We start from the raw sequence: 24,701 nt of genomic DNA, 5'->3' as shown, positions 1-24,701 counted from the left end.
AATAAAAATATAAATCTGTGGTGCAAAAGTGCATTTTCTTAGACAACCACCTTGAATTTTTCAGCGGCTGAGTTAGGTTCTTGTGATGAAATATTCAGTCACCTGCTGCACTAGAAGTCAACTTTCAGTAGATTTAAACAAATTTGCTTGTGAGAAAAGGTTTTTGTTTGTTGGGTTGCAGCTGCAGCACCTTGGTGGACTTCCGGATGAGCTGCAGGCAGGCCGGCAGGATGCGGTCGAAGAGGCCGGTGATCAGCGCTTTGTGCTCATCGTTGAGCAAAGCCGGCAGAGTGTTGAGCCAAGACAGCAGGTGAGGTCTCCAGCCGAGCATGTGGGGCTCCAGGTAGATCATCCCGCAGCGAGACACCTGTCAGTAACACAGCAGGTAAAAACACTTTGGTTGCATTTGTTTACAGGAGAGAGTTTACGGATTAAAAACTCTGCAGTGAGACGGATAAAACGAATCGATTCCAGACTTTAAAAAAACACAAACGTCTAATAAAAACCCAGTTATCTTCAGGAAGAAACAGACTGAAGAGCAAAGTTATGTAACTTGTATTGGAAATGTTGTTTTCAGCTTATGAAGTCTTTGGTTGTAATAAGACAGATTATATTGGAGATGATTTATTGAGAAAAATATAAAAATCTATAGATGGAGGATCCAAGGAGAGGGAATGAAATGAGTTAAAGTGAAAGAAAAATCAGTACGGTAGCCCTGAAGGAACACCAAGACTTTTGATCAATTAAAATAACAGTAACTAAAGGTTTTAGTTGGGAACTGACCCATATTTTTATTATTTTAAAAATATAACATCCTAATTATATTTGTATATTTGTAATAATAGGATTTTCCTTTCCTCTCAACTTTAAAAGTCGTGTGAAATTTAAAAAAAAAGAATCTAGACTGAAATGTTGTCAAATTTATATTTTGGTTTTTTTGCACATCACTAACAAACAGCAACTCTGACTATAAAAATATATTTATTTCAATTCTATAGGAAAAAAATGGAAAATATTTTTTCATTTTAAGTTAGAAAAATTACAGAACTTTTCCATTTGTCATCCAGGACACAATTTAAAAAAAATGTTGGATGGGAATAAAAAAAGACTGAAAAACATACAACTGATATTTATTTATTTTGCTCGTCTTTCAGGACTCAAGCGAGAAAAAAATACAGAACATTTTCTTTTCCACTGGTTCTTTGCTGCAGTAATGAAAGAAATATATATATATATTTTAATTCAGAAATATTTAACAAAAAAATGAATTTTGCAGATCGCATTTTTAAAATTATTCCCTTTAGAAAAAATATTGAAAAGAAGAAAAATAAACTCTATAAAGGTCAGACTTAGAAAATGGGTTTTCACAAAAAAAGAAAAAGATTTGGCTTCCAGGATCAACAACCAAACACCAAGCTTAAAGGTGACAACAAAATAAAGAGTAACAAGAAAACAGGAAGTACATAGAACCCAGATCACCAAAATAAAACCAGAACTATTACTGGTTAAAAGTCCTGCAGCTCGTCTAACAGCTGGGCGGTTCTCTCTGATGTTTTACTCTGAGTTTTAGAGATGATTTGCAGTATTTTTTGTTTTATTCGGGAGTCATCCGTTAGCTTTTTGTCCCTGCATTCTCACCGTAGCCGGGGACGCCACCTCCAGGTCCATGGGCTCAAAGATGAGGCTCATCTGCGGCGACATCTGGATGATTTCGCCGCTCATCAGGCACAGCTTCTTGTTGTCGTCCAGCACGGTGTTCATGTTCTCGATCCACACGGCGTCGACCGGACCGTCAAAGATCAGCCACTTCCTGTCAGGACTCTGCCAGACAGGAAGTCAGAGGTCCTGAGCTTCATTTCCATCATAAAGGCTCAAATATATTCATACATTCAACTACATTTCAGTTATGACATGGAAAAAATGTTACGAGTGAAATAATCTGCCAATGAACAATTTTTTTTTATCAATATTAGGGAATTATTTACTTAAAACAAGCTCCCATATCCTCCTGAAAAGTTATTTGTAAGTTAGTTTTGTCGTAATGCAAGTGTAATAAAATCTTTGCAATAGAAACTAGTAAAAAATATGGGGTCAAATTTTGTGTTTTTGCAGTAAAATTACTGATTCAGCGTTTAGAATCGTAGCAGAACTAGAACAGGCTTTAAAAATCGTTCAGCCTGATCTGATATCTACAACAGTCTAAAAGAGGAGCAGTAAAGAAAACAGGAAATTTTCTTAAGAAATCTTCGAAATATTTTTTCTAGCAAATTCAGAAATTTGCAAGAAAAAACAAATTAATTTTGAAATTAATCTCAAAATTTCAGATTTTTGACTTTTTGAGATCAGAAAAGTTCTAGTTTTTTGGAAACTTCCTGAGATTAATCTAAAAGTTTCCTTGTCAAAATGTTTTTGCAGTTTTTTGACTTGGAGCTAAGAAATGTTTTTGGTATTTTTTTCTATAAACTTTCTGAGATCAATCTCACAATTAGATTTTTTTTTCTAGCAAATCTTTGGACTTTTTGAGCTCAGAGATTTTATTTTTTTCTAGAAAATTTCTGAAATTAAATAGGCTTTTTTTTATAGAATGGCCATAATACGTCGTCATAGATATATAAGTTTGATGAAAGTGAGATTTTTCAGCCACAAAGTCGTTGCTGGTTCAGAGTTTAGAGTCATAGTTTCCGGTCTTTAAATGCCCATCACAGCGCCGCCTGTCCAACATCCTTCATTATCCACCAACTGCATTCGCTTCTTTTCTCTTCCTCAAACAGCGATGCCCAGACGTCCAAACACTCGTTTTAGCTCCTGAGAATCAGTGACGGACAGAAACACACACCTAAGGTGATTTAAAGGAAGCTGACGGGAGCCGTTGATCCTCCAGAACCTTAAATTAATGCGTTATCATGCAGACAAATGGGCCGGGCAGCGCCGGCGCCATCTGGGGCAGCACAGGGACGTGATTATGTTGTAATATGATGATCTTGCAAGAAAATAAATAAAATAAAAATGTGAGCATGAGAAATTTAATCCAAACAGCTGCTTCTGACTCCAAATAAAAAGAAAGAAAAGCAGTTATCAGTTATGAAATCCTATCATTTCTAAAAAATATATAATTTCTTTTCTTCACTGTTTTTGTTGAATTGTCTCTCCTAATCCCGCCTGAAACAAAGAGCAATTTGCAAAGAAAAAAAATGACAACTTCATAAAAGAAGTTTCTTTTGAGCTGACAAGTTCAATCGCAAACAATTCAAGAACAAGACGAGGAAATGATTTTCCTTCAGCGCGTCTGCAAACTGCCTGCAGATCTGGAAACAGAGTTATTAAGATCAAATTTTAACAAGACAACCAAATGTTTCTATTGTTTGGCCGTCAGCGCGGCCGTTCTTCCCGCTCGCTTTTAATTGAAATGTCAACTCTTTTAAGCAATAATCCGTCCAGAAGTGCTGCTCTGACGTGGAGGAGGCGATGCTGCGTATCAGCGGCGCTGCTCAGGCTCTGTGTGATTCACTACTGAGTTGCTCATTATAAAGGACTCATACTGAGTGCTGCATCGACTGATTCTTCATCACCGCTGAACTCTGCCAGGCAGAATCGCTGCCCGAGCGTTTCAGCGCCGGAAAACGTTGCCTTCAGGCATCAGCTGATCACAAAAAACAGGGAAACTGCTTCCTCAGTTCGTCTGTGAGGAGAACTGAATACTGACACTGATTTAGATGGAAACCGTTAAGGACTTTAATAACAACTGAAACTGATGCTTTTGTGAGTTTTATCTGTGAAAGTTGCTACATAAACAAATTTATCTTACTTATACATTGAATTATCAATGAGTCCTATCAAAACACAGCAAACATGCTAACTTTAGCTCAGCCGATCAGCTAATGGACGCCTTGCAGCATGACGTCTCACGCGTAAGATCCAGCCTCCATCTCCCTGCTAAAGCTGCTCGCTAATCATGATTAGCAATAGCAGCATTAGCTAATCTATCACAGCGATCACTTATTAGTAATTATAAAATAAACATCAAGCCTAGAAACAAAAAACTGTAACAGACTGAATGTTCTGTTCTTTGTGTGGGAAATGTTTGAATGATTTCTTGGGTCAAATCCTGAAACATAAAACTGTGTTGTTGTCAGTTGCTATGGCAACGAGTCTGTGTGTAGCTCAGCCGACACAGAGAGCTAAAAAAAAGTGGTTTTGAGTTGTTTTGCGGTTTTTATGTGTTATTTTTCCATTTGCTTTGGCACACTGATCTAAATTAATCATATCTACATCTCCAGGTTGCTTATCCGCTAGGTACCATGTAGGTGCAACGCTTTAGCATTAGCTTCCGATAGATACGGTGTTGGTGTAGCACTTTAGCATCAGCAGAACCAAAGTTTACTATTAGTTCTTTAGGGTTAGCACAGCTAGCTTTTTCGTTAGCAGTGCGCACCACTGAAAGTTTTTGATTCTCCAGCGTTTTTATGGTATTGATTGTTGCTAACACAAGCTGACTGATGTCATATCTGAGGCTGCAGGTTTTAGCTAACATGGCAGGCGATGGTTTTACCTTGGAGGAGGCGAAGACCCTGAAGCTGACAGCCAGGATGCCATCGGACCACTCATGGGAAACCGGGTCAAACTGGCCGTACAGTTGGCCCATGGTGATAGATTTGGGGTTGATGACTGTGATCTGGACCTGGTTCTCATCCATCAGACCCTAAAGCGATGACACGTTTTCACAGACATGAAAAGCCAACCAACGGAAAGAGGAACAACTACAGACACTAAAGTGGAATAAAACCAACATGTAACTAAAACACCAAGACAGAGCAAACTGCTTCTAAACAATGAGAGACGGAGGAGAGCAGAGCTGAACAGCCACATTTCTTAAAATTCTTACTTTTCTCAGGTAAATTTTTTTTTCTCAGAATTCTGGCTTTTCTCCAAATTTGGACTTTTTCTCAGAAATCTCTTTTTCCTCAGAGTTTCAACTTGAATCTCAAAACTGATGTTTTTTCTCAGAATTTCAACTTTAATCTCAAAGTTACATTTTTTTTCTCAAAATAACTTTTTTCTTTGAATTCTGAGTCAGAATTATAAGGTTGAAGACAAAATTCAGAAAAAAGTCAGAATTCTTTTTTTTTTTTTGTGGCCCTAATTGTCTTCCATAGAATAGAGATCCTCATGCTTGCTGGGTTCGGGAACCTTCTTAAAATCTTGGTTGGACCTGCAGTTTGTGTCCCGCTGCTGCACAGACGGCCTCCCACCTGGTTGAAGATGTCATGAAGCGCTGCAGCCAGCACGCGGTAGGCCGAGGTTTTCCCTCCGAAGGGTTCGCCCACCACCATGAAGCCGTGCCGCACGATCATCATCTCATAGATCTGCAAGATTTTCTCAGCAAAGAAGTTGGTGACCTGCAGGTTCATGGTCTGGCAGTTTTCTGTGATGGCGTTCAGGAGAATGTTGTAGTCTCGATCCGGGAGCATCACACCCGGGAAGAGATCGGAGGTGATACCCTGCAACGGTAAGGCCAGTTATTTAGTAACTAACTATGGAATGAAGCACAACACTGTAAACACACCGACGTTTATTGGCATCCCTGCAACAGATGGGTAAAAATAACATAGTGTTAATTTTCTATAATTAACACTACTAAGGATTATTTCAGTAATCGCTTATTTTGACAATAAATTGAATATAAATTTGCCAAATTCAGATTTGTCATCAAACAACTTAATCTTTTTTTATGCAATAACAGAAATATATTTAAAAAATGCAAATGAGCCTCTAATTTATTTCCTTTTCTAAATAAGAAAATAAACACTTTATTACTTATTGCTGAAGCAAAACTCCGTCTGTAAAATGATGCAGCGTCTTTACGAGAGGATCTGCTTCAACATACATTTGGCTTTTTTAACGCTTAGTTAAGAATCCCAGGAAACAATGGGGAGATAAATCCCGATGGTTGGACGTCGTGAATGGAGATTACGGATGAGAAAAGCAGGACTGACAGGGAACTTCTCCGTTAATCAACAAACCTCAAAAAGCTGCAGATCTTGGGCCAGGAACTTGGGCAGATTGACGTCGATGATGGATCTCAGCAGCAGAGTGTCTTCGTTGTCATCTGGGAAAGCCAGCTGCAGAGGAAGGAGGGAGCGGGATGAGAAAAACAGCAGCGAGAAACCAAAGGAAGGGCAAAACAAAACCAGAGAAATGGGAAACGAAACAGGAGCACGTAACACTGAGTGTTTGTATAATATGGTGATATATACACATGTATCAAGAATGAGAAATATGCCATACACTAAAGCTACGGGGAAAAAAGGGGGAGAAAATTTCTGCCGAAAAATCTCAAAAAATTTCTGGAAATTTCTGAGTTTGAAAAGTCAAAAATTTGCTAGGCAAAAAATAAAAAACTTTCTGGCAAAAACATGGAAAATTTCCAAAAGTAAAACATTTTTGACATTTGAAACGTAGAAATTTCCATGTTTTTTCTAGAATTTTTAAAAGTATTTTTCATAGCAAATCTTGGACTTCTCAAACTCAGAAAATTACAAGTTTTTCTTCTCAAGAATCTCAAAAAAGAGTTTTTGTAGTAAATTTTTGATTTTTCAAACTCAAAAATTTCCAATTTGTTTCTAGAAAATTCCTGAGATTAGTCTCAATATTTGTCAGCAGAGATTTGCTTTTAAAAAATGTCACTAAAGGTGTCTTAAAAGTTGCTAAATATATCAATAAAGTCACTGAGTATCTGCTTAACCCCTTGCGCTCCGTCCCAACATTAGCCACGCCCCCTCCGCGTCTCTAGGCTCCGCCCACTTTGTTGGAAATTTTTGGCATTTGCTTCCACAAAAGGACCAAAATAAAGAAAAATTACACAAATAGCATAATTACAAAATAAATTCAGAGACAAAAAAAACTTAAAAGACAAAAGTTTCTAACAAATCTTGAAACCAAGATTTATCGGGGAGGATCATCAGTATTAGTCTTTTTGCTCATCTAAAACAGAAACTTCTGAAAAAAAAATCATGTTTGTGTTAATAAACCCACATCACTATAATCTAACTTAACATTTCAGCTGTTTTTCAGAGCTGTTTAAATGTTTTATGTGGACTAACCAACCTTCAGGTTTCCTGCCGCGGTCAGCACAGACTTGACGGCTCTCATGCCGTAGTCGTAGTGGCTCTGGGAGGACAGCTGCTCCGAACACAGCCGATATGTGGCCACGATTTTCACCGAAAGAGGCCGAGCCGTCACAAAACCGCAGGAGTACAGCACGATCTCCGCGATCATGGCGTAATCCGGCACCATCATGGCCACCGTCCTGAACAGAGCCTGGAGGGAAGCGGCGGTTTGGGTTACAGAAAGAGTCCAGATTCAACTTAATAACACTCCAACACTGCAGCCACATCAGAATATACACTGAATTACTCTAAATGATCGATTAATGGTTTGTTAGATTAAAATGAGATTAAATTAGTTCCAATCGAAGGTCCGCTTAAACCTTCTTTTAGAGTTGTAGTTTGGCCACCGTCCAGCAGAGGGCGCCGCTGGTCATCCTGAAGCGGAGCCAGAAACAAACAAACACAATTTTATGCGTTTCTGTTTAGAAATATGAACACTGAAATATCGCCTTAAATTATATTAATAGTGATTTATTCAGCACATCTACAGCTTCAACTTCTCATTCAAGAATTACTGATTTACTATAATGACAGAAAAACACAAAGCATTGCAGAGAACAAATACATAAAGGTAAAAACATACAACAGCGTATCAGGGTCCCTGGAGACAGAAAAGAAGAAGCAACTTCCACCAAAAAATTTAGAGATTTGAGAGTAATCTCTTAAAAAAAAAAACTTTCTAAGTTTCAAAAGTAAAGAAATTTTACTTTTGAAACTCAGAAATGTCCAAATTTTTTCTAGAAAATTTTGGAGAATCTCAAAATGTCTGAGTGTTTCTCTAGCAAATTTTCAAATTTTGAAACTCAGAAATTTCAAAGTTTTTTATTACGGAGATCAATCTCAAACTTCTACAATTGTTACTCAAAATATACTCATTTTTTTCTTTCTACAGTGGCACAAAATGATGTAAAAACAAATAAATAAATGTCAGTTACGTGAAAAAAAGTCTGTTTATTCAGTCAATATGTAACATTTCAGACACAAAATAATGTTAAAATTTAATTTTGTGTGTTTTTTTTTATTAGAAAACAAGTAACCCTTAATGTTATGAAGAAATGGTCGAACCTCCTGATAGAAGAGAAAACTCAGGATTGGCAGCTTATCTATTGATCATTAGCAGATTGATAAAGTCATCCTTAGATTGACTCATTAATCGCTAAGTGCTGGAAGTCAGTGTGTTTTGTAAAGTCTGGGCCGGCGGCGCACCTTGAGGTTGTCTGGCAGCTCTGAGCGTCCAGCATAGCCAGGATTCATGGTGATGAAGACGGCGCAGGACGGGTCCAGTTTCAGCTCCGTCCCCTCAAACATCAGTATGTCAGTGTGAGCGGCGATCCCTGCACAAACGCACGCAATCAGACCGAGGGACGGTTTTACCCGACATGGTGCAAACCTAAAATACAATACCTGGAAAACTGCTGAAATACTAAAACATAACGAAGTCCAAACATGTTTATTCTGTCAAAACTGTGAAACACTAAAGACAAAAATAAGCTAAACTAAGCTAAGATAAGTGATTTAGTGAGCACTCATCCAGGAAAAAGATAATTGTATGCGTTTTCTTAGATTATTTTACTTATATAATGTGCTTCATGTGAAAAGAAATAATTTTTCCACATATTTGTACCTTTACGAAACCTAAACTTGTAAAATCGAAAATAAAGACTTGTCTCTAAAGGATAAAAACATGCAGAATGTGTTTTAGTTCTCTTTAAACAGTTGTAATAACTGTAAGGTTAGAGAAGTCAGAGTAAATTAAACATTAATAAACATTTAAAAAGCAGCTGCAGGATCTTTAAAATGATCAAAAACCCAAAGCAGACTCAGCAGAGGACATTTTTCCTGGCCTTTCCTAACAGTTACCTTTCTTTGTAGTTTAAAACCGATTCTTTTTTAAAATTTTTTTCACTCCTGAATCTTTGCCATGCCTTTGTTTTCTGGTCCACTGCCAGTTTCCTTCAGCATCAGACGGGAAAAGCGAAGCCGAGTTTTGAGAACAAACCTCTCTGGATGGTGAGAATCTGCTGCGCCACAACGGACAAAACCTCCAGGTCAATGCGGTTAAACTCATCAAAGCAGGCCCAGGCGCCGCACGACAACAGGCCCTGAGCACACACACACACACACACACACACACACACGCACACACACACACACACACACACACACACACACACACACACACGCACACACACACACACACACACACACAACCAGTAAGATTCACCCCAAAATAACAACAACAGAAAATATCCGGTCTGAATTTTTAAAGCCATCTTTTATTTATCAGGTGATGAGAGCGGAGAGATGCACCTTTGCGCAGTAATTCAAGGTGAGGCGGATCGAAGGATGCGTTAGGAGCAAACTGAAAACAAACCTGGCATAAAACAAGATATTCTCATGTTGATGCGTTTTGGGATTTTTGAATTTGATATCTCTGCCCACGCCAGAGGTTACTAGTAATTCATATAAATAACATAAATACAAAATAACAAAAGGAGGCAAAAGAAAAAAAACATTTCCAAATCAATTTCTTTAATTTCTTTAATCTTAATTCAGTAATTTCCTGGACGGCAACTTTTGAGTAAAAATATGTTGAAGTGCTACTTTTACCTGAGTATAACTTTTGGACAGTCTGCCTGTGTTTATAATGTTTTGGGTTCTGTATAATCATCCAAAGGTGATAAAGTAAAAACAGGACAAGGTTCTGGATTGACAGCATGTTGCTATGGCAACAGGGGCAGGTCTGAATGTAAACACTGGATCTGTGTTGTAAGACACTTTAGAGGGGATCTATTATGAAACATTCACACCTTGGAGGTTTTTGTTCTTCCGTTTTGGTTTCTACTGCTTCTAAAAACAGACCAAGAGTTTAAAAAAAGAAAACAAAAAAACATCCAGCTGTTTTTGGCAGTAAGTGAGAAATCAGAAGGGGATGTACTGACTTTGAAGAATTTTCCCAGCGCGATGTAGTCCAGTCCGTCAGAGCAGTTGAAAACCACGCACTGCTTCGCCACAGCTTTGGCCAGGTCCTTGGTGGTTTCTGTTTTTCCTGTGCCTGCGGGGCCCTCAGGGGCCCCACCCAGGTGGAGGTGGAGGGCGCCAAACAGGGTGCTGAAAATCACCACAGGACAGCAAAACCACAACATCTACAACTGACTGCTGGGGTTTGGAAACTTATTTTTTTATATAAAGCAAAGATTTTAGTGGACAGATAAATAGTCAAGCAGGACGACGGAGTGTTGGGGCCGAAACAAGAAACACGAAGGGACACATCTAGACCTCATCACAGGTTCGAGTCCCGGCAGGTTGACCTTACATCTCCTTCCTCCTTTCCCATAAACCACCTTCCTGTCAATCTACTGTCAAATAAAGACCATGACAAAATCCTAAAACATAAATAAGTTAATAATTAAATAAATAAATAACATTCAGACAATAAATTCATAATATTACAAGAATATTATGAGAATAAAGTTGAAACAATAGAAGAATAAAGTCACATTTTTAAAATAAAATCATAATATTATGAGCGTATTGCAGTAATTTTATAATATTTTTCATTTCTTAGCGTGGCCCTAACACTCCGTTAAAAACCAGAGAGTTTTCCTATTTTTACCGGTAGCAGCGGTCAGTCAGCGGAGTAATGACCAGCCTCGGTGTGTTGCCCAGGTATTCGTAGCCGTACGGTAAACCAGCGTTGATCATCTTGGTGTAAAGGTTATTCTCCTGCACAGATTGGAAATCGGAACCACTGAGTTTCTCCCATGAGCCAATCAGAAAGCCCCTGCTGTGCTTAACGTACCACCCAGTAGTAGCGCAGCTGGCTCAGCCACTCAAAGTCATTTTCGTCACGCACGCCTTTCTGCACCAGCGTGGCCAGAACGTCGCGGGCGTGGACGTCCAGCACCACCAGGGCTCCCAGGGTCACCCGGATCTGTTTGGACAGCTTCCCCCGAACCAGAGCCACGATGTCGTCGATCTGCCTGTTGTTCTGCTGCAGGTAGGCCTCCAGGGCCTGGACAGAGGCAGCAGGAAAAACGTCACCAAGACAGATTCACAAAGGAAAAATGATTCACAAAGCTTTTCACTCATGTTCATGTCATGTTGCAGCTCCATCTACACACTACAACATAGGCAGAGTTTATTACTAATAGTGTTTAGGAGACAAAATTCATCCATATCAGCAGTGCTGGGCATCAGCTAATGTGCTATTAGCACAGCTAATTTGTCACTTTGATCGTAGCCCTTTTTTCACACCTCGTAGTCCCATAGATTCTGTTCGATTCGGGAACAAAGTTGAAACATTTTTTACATTTTCAGCTGCTGTGGTTTTCTTTCACACTGCACTGTCAGATTATTCAAACTTCGGCCTCGGACTCGGATGGTTGGATCATTTTTGTTCTGCAACCCCAGCAGAGTTATACCCGTTACCTAGCAACCCAAGTGGAGCTCCAGCACTTTTGGTCAGCTGTACGGGCTCTACAACGGCTGCTGGAAAAGACAAGTGTTTAGACATGTGCAGGATGCTCCACTTCTGCTTTTCAAAGATGTACGTTTGTATAATTGCACGTCTGTTTGCAGCCATTTTCACATGTGTGTAAACATTGAGTTAGAGGACGTGGCAAGCAGCAACTTTTTAGGATTTAAAGTGACAAGACGCCCTAAAACAGCTAAAATGTAATTATCTAAGAATAATTATGTGAAAAAAATTTTTATGAACTTGTTCTGTATTGCCCATGGATTTACCCTAAACTTTTTCAAGGAAGCATAATCGGTCTCCTGTAAAGCTATCGCAGCTAGCCTTCTAGCTAGTAGTGCCCACCACAGGTAAACTTGAAGCTAACAGTTGGGAACAAAAACAGAACGGAGCGGATCACCTTCGGTCCTGAAGCCAGAGCTTCGTGGATGTCTTTGGTCCAGTAGACCTGTGAGACACACAGCACCGTCTGACCCGGCCAGGCGCGGACCCAATCGGTCCTCTTCTCATTTTGGTAGGCCGTGATTGCGTCTCCGATAACCTTCCGCAGGGACACGGTCATGCCGTTCTCCAGCTCCAGCAGCCATTTTTCCACCTGGCCCCTGGTTTTGGAGGTGGAGATGGTGTCCAGGAGCTTCACCGTTTCTCCCTCGCTGCTCTTCATGTGGGTTATGTCCAGAACCTCGGTGAACACAACACTGGCAATGCCTTCAAAGCACTTCTTCAGATGGGGCTGCACTCTGGTACAGGAAGCATAACAACACAGAGAGGCGACGGGTCAGAGCAACATCACCGGCGTTGCAGAGACAGACACTCATAACAATCAGTCATTTACGTTTTAGTGATTTTTTGTTTAACTTGACTAAGCAAATTGAAACATCAGTGGAAGAAAAATAAATAAAGTGAAATTAGATAATTTCACAAAATCAGGTGTTACACTGCAAAAACAAGATCTTGCCAAGTATTTTTGGTCTATTTTCTATATGGCATATATCTTATTACACTTGAAATAAGACAAAACTAAATTACTAGTTAGTTTTCAGCAAGAAATACTGTAGGAGCTTGTTTATGTCAGTAACTCCTTAATATTGATGAAAAAGTTCTGGCAATTTATTTCACTTAAAAACAAGGGGAAATTGTCTTGTTTTAAGTGTAAAAATCTTAAACTTATTTTTTAATCAATCAATCAATCAATCAATCAATCAATCAATCAATCAATTATTTATGTAAAATAACCTCTTATATTGCTGAACACTTATTTATAAACTGGTTTGTGCTACTTCAAGTGCACTAAGATATTTGCCATAGAAAATACACTAAAAATACTTGGTAAGATTATTTGCTGATTTTTTCACTTGTAACATGAGAAAATGTCTTGGTCTAAGTTAGATAATCTACCAGTGGAACCAGAACATTTGCATCTTTATGAAGGAATAATTTTTAAATCAAGCTCCTGTATGTTGCAGAAAAGTTGCTTCTAAATTAGTTTTGTTTTATTTCAAGCGTTCTCAGATATTTGCATTAGAAAATAGACCAAAAATAAAATAAAGATTTTGTGTTTTTTCAGTGTGAACAGGTTTTTTCAAAAGGTCCAAGTGCAGAACCACAGCAACTATATAACAAATGTTGCAATTTTAACTCCCAATTCTGGATTACCAGGTGTTTAAACCCCTAAATTTAACATATTTCTCTGCTTTTTTAACATAATTTACATCCCTGTTTGTGTTGCAGGAGTTTGCAGAACACTGATGGTATAAAACTGCAGCCTGTGACCAATCCGACAAACATCTGCCCAAAAATAATACAGTCTTTCTAATATTAACCACCATCTGTGTGCGACACAAACACAAACGGCAGAAATCCACGTCTTGCAGAGCGGACTGCTGGCTTTGTGTCGGCGCTGACATAATGAAAACTTCCTGCCAGTCGCACAGAGATTGAGGAACTGCAGAGTGAAAAGGAAGCGAAAATTGAAATAGCACGGAGAGTATGAAAGGTTAAAGCATCTTTTGTTTGCAGTCACAATCTACTAAATGGAATTCCCCTGTGAAATTAGATAAGCGTGGATTATTGTGGAGAGTTTATGGAGAAGCATTATGGAGATAGAGGAGGTTTTATACCCGCCGTGTTTCCAGTTCCACACTCCACACCTTTCAATTCTGTTTTTGCTTCTATTTTTTCTGCACCTCCGATCATCTTAATAAAAATAACCAAAAGTAAATACAAAAAGCTGCTCTTTAAATTATAATTTCATTTATTAAAGGTGAAAGCTATTACACAAATATGGTACCGTGTGAAAAACATAATTACTTTTTGGTGAACCGCATTTGTTTGGTTCAGTTTTATGAACCACACTGTATAGTTCCGTCTAGTTTCTAGGGCAAATATCTTAGCACACCTGAAATAAGACAAAACTAACTTACAGGTAACTTGTCAGTAAGAAACAGAAGCTAGTTTTAAGTAAATGAATTCTTAATATTTATGAAAAATTACTAGCTCCACTGGCAGATTGTTTCATTTATGGGAAAAATGGATCGCTATTTCTTGCTGAAAAGTTACTTGTAAGCTAGTTTTTCTTCTTTGTACTAAACTATTTGAACTAGAAACTAAATAAAAAAATACTTGGTAAGATTTTGAGTTTTTGCATGCTGAGGTTTCATCACTAACAGACTTGTAAAACTGGGAAATATCCTAAATAAAACCTGTTTGACAACTGGAAGTAGGCTATCACCACGCCCTGCTTTAGAGCTCTACAAAACTCAGTCGGGGTCAAAGTTCATTACTTTTTGCACATTTTTGTACTTTCTTTGGCCTCTATTGCTCCTACAAACAGCCCAAGTATTGGAAAAAAAACACCAAAACATTTTTTTGCCAAAAAGTTCATCATTTTGGTGTCTGGAAAATGAGCCATTTCAAAAACTTCCTGATCGTTATGTAACATTCTACCGGTTACCTAGCAACCTCAGCAGAGTTCCGCCGGTTACCTAGCAACCCCAGCTGAGCTCCAGCCCATTTGGTCAGCTGGTGTACTGCTGTATGCACTGTACAATGGCTGCTAGAAAAGACAAGAGTTTTGTTGTTGACTTAGCATCCAAAAACCACTTGCTGCATTCTTGTTGGTTGTGCAGGAGGCTCCACTAATGTTTTTCAAAGATGAGCAGTTGCCTAATTGGGCATCTGTTCACAGCCATTTCAATGTGTGTGAGTCTAAACATTGAGTCAGAGGGCGCGGTCAGCAGCAGCTTATTTGAGTTTAAAGTGAAAAGATGCCCTAAAACAGCTAAAACTTCAGTATCTAATAATGATTTTGTGCAAAGAAAATGTAATGAATGTTTTGTATAGACCATAGACCTATCCTAACTTGTTCAGGGAAGCATAAAAGGTCACTTTTAGGCAGGATTTGTCTGCCTACACACCTAGACTGATGTCATTAATAAAATTAAAGCTACAACACGTTACCTTGTGGGGTCTTTGGTCTCTGAGAGGATCTCCAGAAGTTCTTCATTGGACAGGAAGAAAAATCGAGGGAAAAAGAGACGTTTCTTCTCCAGGTAGTTATTCAGGCCTTTGAGGATACTTTCCAGGAACTCGTTTGACTGTTTCAGCTTCTCCAGCATTTTCTCAAACTCCACCACAGCCAAAACATGTTTGTTCTGCAACAGAAACAGTAGAGACCATGACTTTCTTCAACCAGAGTCTGTGAAGTCGTTGTTAACGTTCCAGGGTGAAATGTAAAGGATTTTATGTCACAGGTCAAATGATCCAAGTTAAAAAGAACCAGAAACAGGAGTTTTTACACTGCAGTTTCAGATTTGATCAATTTTTTTGATTTTTCAAGATTTATGTTTTGGAAAATTTTGATTTTTTTTCACTGAAAATAAATGTCAGCGCATCCAGGGCGGCCATCTTGTTTGACACGCGTGTTTTACAACTTCTATTTATTTGGACTTTGAATTCAGATCAGCTCTACAAGGAGCAGCCAGGATACAATGTTTCATTTGTTTTAATTACAAGAATGAAGTTAAAATATTACCACAGTACAGTCTTTATATTAGGAGGATGATGTAGTGATTTTATAAGAACTCCAACATGAAAAACAACAGCAACAAAAAACACATTAATTGATGAATGTTGTGAAGGTATACTTTGGTACAAATAAGGAAATACTTCATCTTTTAACAGATGCAGGACTCTATATTTGCAAGAAAAACACTGCACAAACTCAGTTGGTTACATCAGAATCTTTTTTCTCATTAAAACGACTTTCTTTCTTCTTTTCTTTTTTTTAACAGTTAGGGGCAGCCCAACTTTATTCTCCTATTAATAAAAACATGTTCTAGCCTGGACCCAATACTCCATCATACAACTCACAGAAAGAATGATTCAAATAAAAGACACTTTTTGAAAATACGTTTTGTACATAATTGTACAAAAAACAAAAAAACAGAAGTTGGCTCTCTTCTGAAAAGCTCAGATTTCTCATGTTCACATCGTGTCGGCCCAGTGGCCTAATGGATAAGGCATCAGCCTCCGGAGCTGGGGATTGTGGGTTCAAGTCCCACCTGGGTCGCAGTGAGACAGCCATTGTTTTATGAAGGAGTGTCATCTGTAGGGTGAAAGGTCAAGTTAGTGAGAATGTTAATGAGGCCGTGTGTGTTGTAGTCACGTAATCTACTGAAGACCGATTTTATTTAAAGTCAGAAATAAAAAAAGATGCTACTAACATCTGCATACACACAGAGCTGTGTTGTGTTTCATTTTGGCTGTTAGAATTTAACATCAACAAATTTCAGTTTCTGCTCAACTAAATTATCCATTTACAGGATTTAAATTAAAATTCATCACACTTATGCAACTAGAAACTTCCGTCAAAATGTGGGTGTAGTGATGAACTCTGACCTGAACCTTCAGAGTCACATAAAGACAGTTACAAAGTCGGCCTCCTATCACCTGAAGAACATTTTCTAAGATTAAAGGACTAATCCACCTGTTTAGAGCCGCCTTTGATTTATCTTAACTGGAACACTAATCAATAAATTTGATATGTATTTGCTTGATGATAGCTTTCGACAAAATGAAATGTTTATTGCTTGTTTATATTATATTCTATGGTATAAAACACGCTGCCTTATTGCTGAAATGTGCAACACAAATAAACTTGACTTACATCATATCTACAATTAAAACCAGAATAAAAAGACAGATCCATTTATTTCTCACAGTCTGAAGATAAATCAGATTAAACCTCTATTGTTTTAGGTTACTTAGAATTACTACAATTATTTCTGTTTGCTAAATGCAACAATAGCTGGAGAGAGAATATGTCAGAAATGTATTTATGAATGTCTTCAAAAGTAGAAATTTACATACAAAATTATTACTGTGTCTTTAAGCAATGAGACAGCTTGTTTTAAACCAGTTATTGAATATTGATAAAAGTACTTGCTCCACTGACAAATTATTTCACTTATAACATGAGAAAACATCTTGTTATAAGTGAAAAAGTCTGCCAGTGAAACTAGTACTTCTTATCAATATTCAAAAATTATTTACTTATTATGTTGCTGAAAAGTTACTTGCCTTATTCCAATTGTTCTAAGATATTTACACTAGAAACCATAAATTGTGTTTTTGTAGTGCAGCAGATAAAAATCTGATATTAGCTCTCCTGCCGCCCCTAACAGGATACCACCCTGGGCAGTTGCCCATTTTGGACAGAAATCGTCACTGGTGGAACTAGAACTTTTTTCATCTACATAAAGGAATTATTTACTGACAACAAGCTCCAATATCTTGCTGAAAAGTTACATGAAAGTTAGTTTTGTCTTATTTAAAGTGTACATTTTCACCAGAAACTAGACTAAAATACTTGGTAAGATTTTATTTTTTGCAGTGTATTGAGTGAATGACATTAAAAAAGAAATGAAATCTTTGGGGGGTTTTGTCAGTAATGTTTTCTTCTAACGGTAAAATAATATATAATGTAATTATAATATGACTGCTCTTGATTCCTTACAGTCACAAAATATAACAATACAATCGATAATAAAAGTAAGAAGATTAAAACCAGAGAATAGGAGGTTTTTGTCTTTAATCAGACAATAATCAGAGAAAGAGTCGGATGTCTTAAAGGCTAAATGAAGCGATCCGGCTCAGGCGCCAACACCACAAAAAAAAGAAAGAGTGATTTGATTGGGCTTCAAAGGCCAGACCATTATTCCAGCAAAGTGTGTCTGATTGATGAAGTATGATTCCATCTTTTCATAAATCTCATCATGCTTATGATTTTGGCCCATTCTTTGAGAGGACAATGTAATAATGGGTCTAATTTTATATTCAGGGAGCCAGCGGGAGCTATTCATGAGCACACTGAATGGATAACATGGTATTATGTGTGATAATGTCGTTTTTATGCACCGAACAGATGGCTTTGGTGGAGGACAGAGAGTGGGAAACTCTGAGGTAAAAGCATTTCAACAGATATGCAAACCACATATGGGACAAATGTGGCTTATTAATTCAGGGAGCAGAGAAACTGTTTCACTAAATATCCTTTGCTGCTGTGCATGAATATGCTCTGAAACGATTTGTCGCTTATTTCCTATAAGCTGAGAGGAGAAAACAGGGAGGTGAGCATAACACCATAAAACAACCAGCTGAAAATTACATTAAAATGTTACAGAAAACAAAGAAACATCTAATGATCCGTGGATCTTGAGCTCCTCCTGGTGGCCGAGCTGAAGATGGCAGTTTAGGAAAAATCAGGTTTTGACGATGATGTTGTTGGATGAAGCTGGGATTATTTTTAATTTTATGGTCTGGATTCTGCTGGTCTTTGCATCATGATTTAAACAATAAAAAGATAAATACATTTTAGAAAAAACTGATTTAAGGTCACACTGAGCGCTACTCTAATTTCATTTTGTATTTTTGAGCCTCTGATTTTTTCTAGAAATGTAAAAAAAAAAAATTATACCAAATTTTCAAATTAAAAATAAAAAAGATTTTTTTGGCAGAAATTTACTCCTCTTTTTTCCTATGTACAATGGCCCAAATATGGCTCTGTCATTCGAAAAGTTATACAAATTTCCACGTTTGTTTTATAAAAAGTATTTGAAAAATTCATAAATGTCCATATGTTTTCATAGAAAGTTTCTGAGATTAATGTAAAATAAAAATTATGAATTTTTTTCTAGCTACTTTTTGACTTTCGAATTCTGAGTTTTCCAAGTTGTTTTCTCAAGAATTTCTGAGATAAATCTCAAAATTTCAGCTTTTTGTAGAATTTTTTTTTTACTTTTCAAACCCAGAAATTTCCTTTTTTTTTCTGAAAAACTTCTGAGATTAATGTAAAAATTTCATATTTCTTGACAGAAATGTACTGCTTTTTTTTTTTTTCTTCCTACCTACAATGTCCCAAATACTCATTTGTACATAACAGTACAAATGTTTCATTTGGTTTCTTTTTTAAATAAACAGTTTTCTTGCTGAAAGACATGAAACTGTGGGTCCTGGTCCAGATTTCTGCTGTAGTTCTGGGTGGAACTCATCTGTTAGCTTGTGTTCTCCACAGAGCTCTAAAAAGTGAAACACAGGAAGGAAGAGCTCACCTGGGAAACCTGCATCATGGTTTCCCTCCATGTCCTGTCCACGGCCGTGAAGCGCCGGCCCTCCTCAGGCATCTGCACCATGATGTCCGGGGAGCTGAAGATGGGCTCCAGGTACAGCCAGACGAACTGCACCTTCAGCCACTCATCCAGGATCTCCTGCAGGAGCAGCAGCTTTCCTTCCCACGCACTGAAATGAAGCAGAAAAACGGGACTTACACCTCGGGATGCTAATTAATCAACTTACGATTAATTGTCGATTAGATTAGAATTAGTTCCAATTGATGAGCTAAAATCGTCACATTAGATCTTCCTTTAAAGTTGTAGTTTGACCACCATCCAGCAGAGGGCACCACTGGTCACCCGTAAGCGGAGCCAGAAACAAAGATGGCGGCGTTGTACCAGAACAGTAAAGCGTAACGGTTCATGTGAAATGTACTTTATGTGGAACTTAATTTTAAATTTTATTTTTCATAAGCAAACGCCGCATTTAATTAGTTCAGTTTAGAGTTGCAGGCGCTACATGTAGCACTGATTTCAGATTTTTTGTCTTATAAAATTAACATATCTCCATCACATCTTACTGCTGCTGATGCGAGGAGCGGCCATATTGAAATGCAAAGTTGGCCTTGTAAGTTGTAACTGGGAATAGTCTGAGTTGCTCCCAGTTTTATGGTGGGAAATCCGACTTCGTAAGGCGCCACTTTTGACTTTTCCAGCTTTGAAGTTGGAATTTCCCAGTTTTGATCACAACTGAAACGCAGCACTAGACCAACAGGGCTTTTCTTCAGAAGTGGGGGGCAGCCATTTTGTTTCTTACTGTATCTGTGCCTCAAAGGGCTTGATGAAGGGTGAGCCTTTCATGGTTTGCGTCTTCACGATGTGGTCGTCCAGCAGCAGCTGGACCTCCTCCACGGACGACAGGATGAAGGTGCCCGTCTCCCGATAGGCCAGCAGGGTGAACTCTACGTCCAACCACTCGCCGGCCATCTTCTCCAGGGCCTTCTCCAGAGAGTACTCCTTGCTGGCCGCCTCGCTGATGCCGTCGAAGCTGGGCAGGTGTTCCTCCAGCTTCAGGGACAGGTACTGAGCCACGCAGGCCTGTTCGTCGGCCGGGTGCAGGGAGAATCCGGCCAGCTCCGACATGGCGTCCCAGTGGCGGGTCCGCAGCCCCGGGTTGCACAGCACCTACACACAAATGTAAGCTATTTAGGCTACGACACAGTAAATATTAGGTCCTAATCCCATCAAAATGGGATTAGGGCCACTGTATATGGGAAATAAAAAGGAGGAGTAAATTCCCCCCCCCCAAAAGTTTAAATTCTGAGATTAATCTTAGAAATTCTGTAGAGAAAAGAAATTTCGGAGCTCCAAAAGTCGAATTTTTGCTAGAAAACTAAAGTGACCCTTGAATGGGTCACTTTAATGCAAGTAACTTGAAAATTTGTGAGTTCCTAAAGTAAATAATTTGCAAGAAAATATTTAGAAATTCTTAGATTAAGCTGTAAAAAAATGTTTAAATCTGAGGTTTCAAAACATGAACATTTTCATCTCAAAATTTTATTTTCAGATTAAGTTTTGCAATTTTTTTCTTGCAATGTTTAAACTTTTTGAACTCAAATCTCCACATTATTCCTCAAAATTTTTTAAAATTGTTCGCAAAATTTCATTTTTCAACTTTTGAGCTCAGAAATTAAGATGTTTTTATAAGAAATTTATGAGATTATGCTCAAAATTTAAGTTTTATTTCCCGCAATTTTTTTTACTTTTCAAACTCAGTAATTTCTATGTTTTTCTTGAAAATGTCTGAAATTAATCTCAGCATTTGTTTTTTCCTGCAAATTTTTGACATTTTGATCTCAGAAATTTCCATGTTTTTCTAAAAAAAAAATTGAGATTAATCTCAAAATGTTATTTATTTTCTCACAAATATTTGACTTTTCAAAGTCATAAATTTCCACGTTTTTGTCTTTATTTAATTCTTTTGTGGGGGAACATTTTCAGGAATTTTGGCGGAAACTTACTCCTTATTCTTCTGTCTATAATGGCCGTAATCCACGTCATAAATACCAGAGGACAAACTGTTTTTTACGGTCTCTACCTGCACCATGGGGATGTGCGACTTGAAACTCTCCACTTTAGTCTTTACCAGCTTGGCTATTTTCAGGGCATTGGGAACTTGAGAGAAACCTTTCTCCAGCTTGTACAACGTGCGCCAGTAGTTCCCAACATCGCCCTCCACCTGCAGGAAAACAGTTTTTATTGGGCATGAAAATATTAAAATACTAAATTCATGTTATTTTGTGCGTTTGGTGCCTTGTCTGGAGGGACCCCGGACAACGGCCCGTGGAGCCACTTCTCATTGTCCTGCAGGAATTCAAACGACGTTTCATACAGGCGCAGAAACGGCGTGAGTCCATCCTGGATCTGTTTCCGCTGCGGAAACTGGGACACGGGCCAGCCGAAGGCCTCCTCTTCCATGTTGATGTCATTAATCTTCTCAGAGAGAGACGAAGGAAACGGACAAACCAGAAATTATTAAACTTTTAGAAAATAAAGTGACAAAACTGATAAATAAAATGACTTCTGGAATATTTTTGGAAGATAAATTAAAACAAAAATGATTAAAACGCTGTTTCACATCCAATGCTGCCCTCTGGTGGTAAAATATTAAGCATGTGAATCCACTTGGAGGCACTTTGCAATTATCAGCGTAAAAACACCAAATCTTACCCAGTATTTTTGTCTAGTTTCTAGTGGAAATATGTTATTACATTTTAATAAAGCAAAACTAACTTACAAGTAATTTCTATTGAAGATATAAGAGCTTGTTTTAAGTCAGTAATTCTAGTATATTGATTTCAAAAATGACTAGTTCCATTGGCAGATTAAGACATTTGTCTCATGCTATAAGGGAGTAAAATCTGCAAACATTTTTATCATCATTCAAGGATTACTGACATAAAATAAGCTCATATATCTTGCTGAAAACTTACTTTTAATTTAGTTTTGTCTCATTCAAGATATTTGCAGCAGAAACTAGACAAAAATACTTGGTAAAAATGTGGGATTTTGCAGTGATGAGTTGATAGAGCTATAAAACCTCCATCCTTGGTCCTACTGCACCTTGTCACTGGCCATGTCCAGCCTGGTGTTGAGCGTCTGCGCTTTCTTCAGGTACTTGCCGAGATCCGCTATCTCACCCAAACCAAGAAACTCCTTCAACTGCATGTTGTAGCCCACCAGCTCATCCAGGAAACGCTCCCGTTGCAGCTGCAACCATTAAACCAGACAGCTTTTTATCGTTTCCCCTTCAGTGAATCCGTCATTAACCCTCGGTAGCTCCTCCGCTTCAAGCAGACCTTGAGTGCGTTCTGGTAAAGCTCCGTCTTCTCATCGATTATCTGCTGGTGTTCCTCAAACACGGCCGGCATGCGCTGGAACCAGTGGACGGTTCGGGCGTTGAGCTCCAGGTCGTCCGGCGACAGGGTGACGAAGTCCATCAGGTCGCAGAGCTGCTTGTTGGAGTCAGCCAGCCGCTGCTCCAGCTCAGGCATCTCTGTTTCTATGACCTTCTGGACGTAGACCTGCAGAGAGACGCAGGGGAACCATCGGCACAGTTAGTCAGGTCATATGTTAAAAACTAACTGATAGATTTCTGTTACCGTTTTGAGACACTAGCATGGAATTAGTTAAAGGCGGCCTCTTATGCTTCCTTGAATGGGTTAGGATTGATCTATGGTCTAAACAAAACATGTTCATTACGTTTCTTGAATTATTTTTAGGTAATGAGATTTTAGCTGTTTTTGGACTCTGTCACTTTAATGCAAGTAAGTTGCTGCTGACCACACCCCCCAACTCAATGATTACATGGCCGCAAACAGATGCACAGTTATGAAACTGCACATCTTTGAAAAGCATTAGTAGAACCTCCTGCACAACCAACAAGAATGTAGCAAATCATTTCTGGATGGTAAGTCAACAACAAAACACTTTGTCTTTTCCAGCAGCCATTGTACATGCACATAGCATACCAAACATACTGGACTTTGCTAGGGTTGCTAGGTAACGGGGCAGTGCCTTCTGATTTGTTACATTCTGAAGGTTTTTGAAACGACTCATTTTCCAGCCACCATTGCTAAAAAGCAGCTCAGTGTTTTTTTTGCTTGGACTATTTTTAGAGGCAGAAGAAACACAAATGGAAGCATAAAAACATGCAAAAAATGAAAATCTCCGAAAACAATATTAAAACAAAATAAAGTATACTTTTACAAGCTAAAAAGCCAATATTTTGACATAAGAACTATTAAGTAAAAAAAACCTGAATTTACTGACTGGACAGTGTAATTATTGCTGTGTGACTGGAAACAAAAAGTCACCTTTAGCTCCACCATTTTCAGAGTATCAGGCGGCGTACTCAGGGCCGTCTCTGAAATCTTCTCAAACTCTTTGCAGAGCCTGTCAGAGAGAAAAGATCGTTATTCTGGTAAAAGTGTCTGAAACCAGAAACATCACTGCTTCAAATTCTCCAGACAAACAGACCCTGGAGGTTTTATTTTCTCCAAAGCCTCATTGAGCTAATAGCTACACAGCTACACAACACAGCAAAAACCCCTAAATCTTAGCAAGTTTTTTTTTTTTAGTTTCTGGTGAAATATCTTAGCACGCTTGAAATACAGCTAAACTAACTTACACGTAACTTTTCAGCAAGATATGGCAGCTTGTTTTAAGTCAATAATTCCCCTGTATTGATGAGAAAGTATTATTTCCACTGGTAGATTATTCTACTTGTATCACAATCAACGGTCACTGCGCTGTTACCTAGCAACCCCAGCCAAGCTCAGCCCGTTGCCTAGCAACTCAGTTGTAGTTCCGCTGGAACATTATTGTACTTGTAACATAGGAAATATTTCTTGATATAAATGAAATAACCTGCCAGTGGAAATAGTACTTTTTTATTTACTTACCTGCTTGTTTTAACTCCTTCAGACTTTTTGTCTAATGGAATGAATATGATACATTTCTGGGTTTAAACCAATAAAGAAATATGGATTTTGTCATTTGAGTGATTCTTATTACTGACTAGTATTTTATTTTTTGGTCATTGACATCAGAGAAGACAAGCAATGATCTGAAAGAGCATCAAAAATATAAATTTAAGTTCAACAGAATGGCTCTCATAATGTTTAATATCTCCACAGATAGCATTTGAAGTTATTTTGAAAATATTTTCCATCATTAAATTTATCCCAATGGACAAATGTAATGAGTTGCGATACATTAGCCAAGTGTTGCCATGCAGAGAAAAAAACGTATCTGTAAGCATTTTATTGCTTATTTGTGGTTTCATTATAAACTCTCAGACTTTCTTAAACTGCTTTTAAAAGATCTTAAAAGTATTTTTTCACTTTATTTCAATGCTGACATGGAGTAAAAATGTGTTGGATAAAA

At 38.1% G+C, this 24,701-nt stretch overlaps 1 protein-coding gene and 1 non-coding gene across 2 annotated transcripts in view; one reads left to right on the top strand and one right to left on the bottom strand.

The window, feature by feature from the left end:
* dnah7 (dynein axonemal heavy chain 7) overlaps positions 1-24,701 on the bottom strand; it is an 81,985-nt gene that overhangs the window by 50,809 nt on the left and 6,475 nt on the right. The window contains exons 13-32 of the mRNA XM_005798176.2: positions 23,630-23,708; positions 22,613-22,837; positions 22,377-22,523; positions 21,567-21,746; positions 21,352-21,492; positions 20,071-20,438; positions 19,254-19,440; positions 15,103-15,296; positions 12,044-12,383; positions 10,969-11,181; positions 10,783-10,892; positions 10,109-10,277; positions 9,166-9,268; positions 8,373-8,500; positions 7,105-7,317; positions 6,021-6,119; positions 5,250-5,498; positions 4,550-4,699; positions 1,639-1,821; positions 191-367 (exon numbers count right to left, since the gene is read on the bottom strand). Coding sequence (XP_005798233.2) covers positions 191-367; positions 1,639-1,821; positions 4,550-4,699; positions 5,250-5,498; positions 6,021-6,119; positions 7,105-7,317; positions 8,373-8,500; positions 9,166-9,268; positions 10,109-10,277; positions 10,783-10,892; positions 10,969-11,181; positions 12,044-12,383; positions 15,103-15,296; positions 19,254-19,440; positions 20,071-20,438; positions 21,352-21,492; positions 21,567-21,746; positions 22,377-22,523; positions 22,613-22,837; positions 23,630-23,708 — 3,655 coding nt within the window. The remainder of the gene's footprint in view (positions 1-190; positions 368-1,638; positions 1,822-4,549; positions 4,700-5,249; positions 5,499-6,020; positions 6,120-7,104; positions 7,318-8,372; positions 8,501-9,165; positions 9,269-10,108; positions 10,278-10,782; positions 10,893-10,968; positions 11,182-12,043; positions 12,384-15,102; positions 15,297-19,253; positions 19,441-20,070; positions 20,439-21,351; positions 21,493-21,566; positions 21,747-22,376; positions 22,524-22,612; positions 22,838-23,629; positions 23,709-24,701) is intronic.
* trnar-ccg lies at positions 16,141-16,213 on the top strand. Its single transcript has one exon. It is a non-coding gene; the product is annotated as a tRNA-Arg (tRNA).

This window comes from Xiphophorus maculatus, chromosome 7, assembly GCF_002775205.1.
Source record: "Xiphophorus maculatus strain JP 163 A chromosome 7, X_maculatus-5.0-male, whole genome shotgun sequence".
NCBI classification, from domain to species: Eukaryota; Metazoa; Chordata; class Actinopteri; order Cyprinodontiformes; family Poeciliidae; genus Xiphophorus; species Xiphophorus maculatus.
This window is presented reverse-complemented; position numbering and strand designations above follow the sequence as displayed.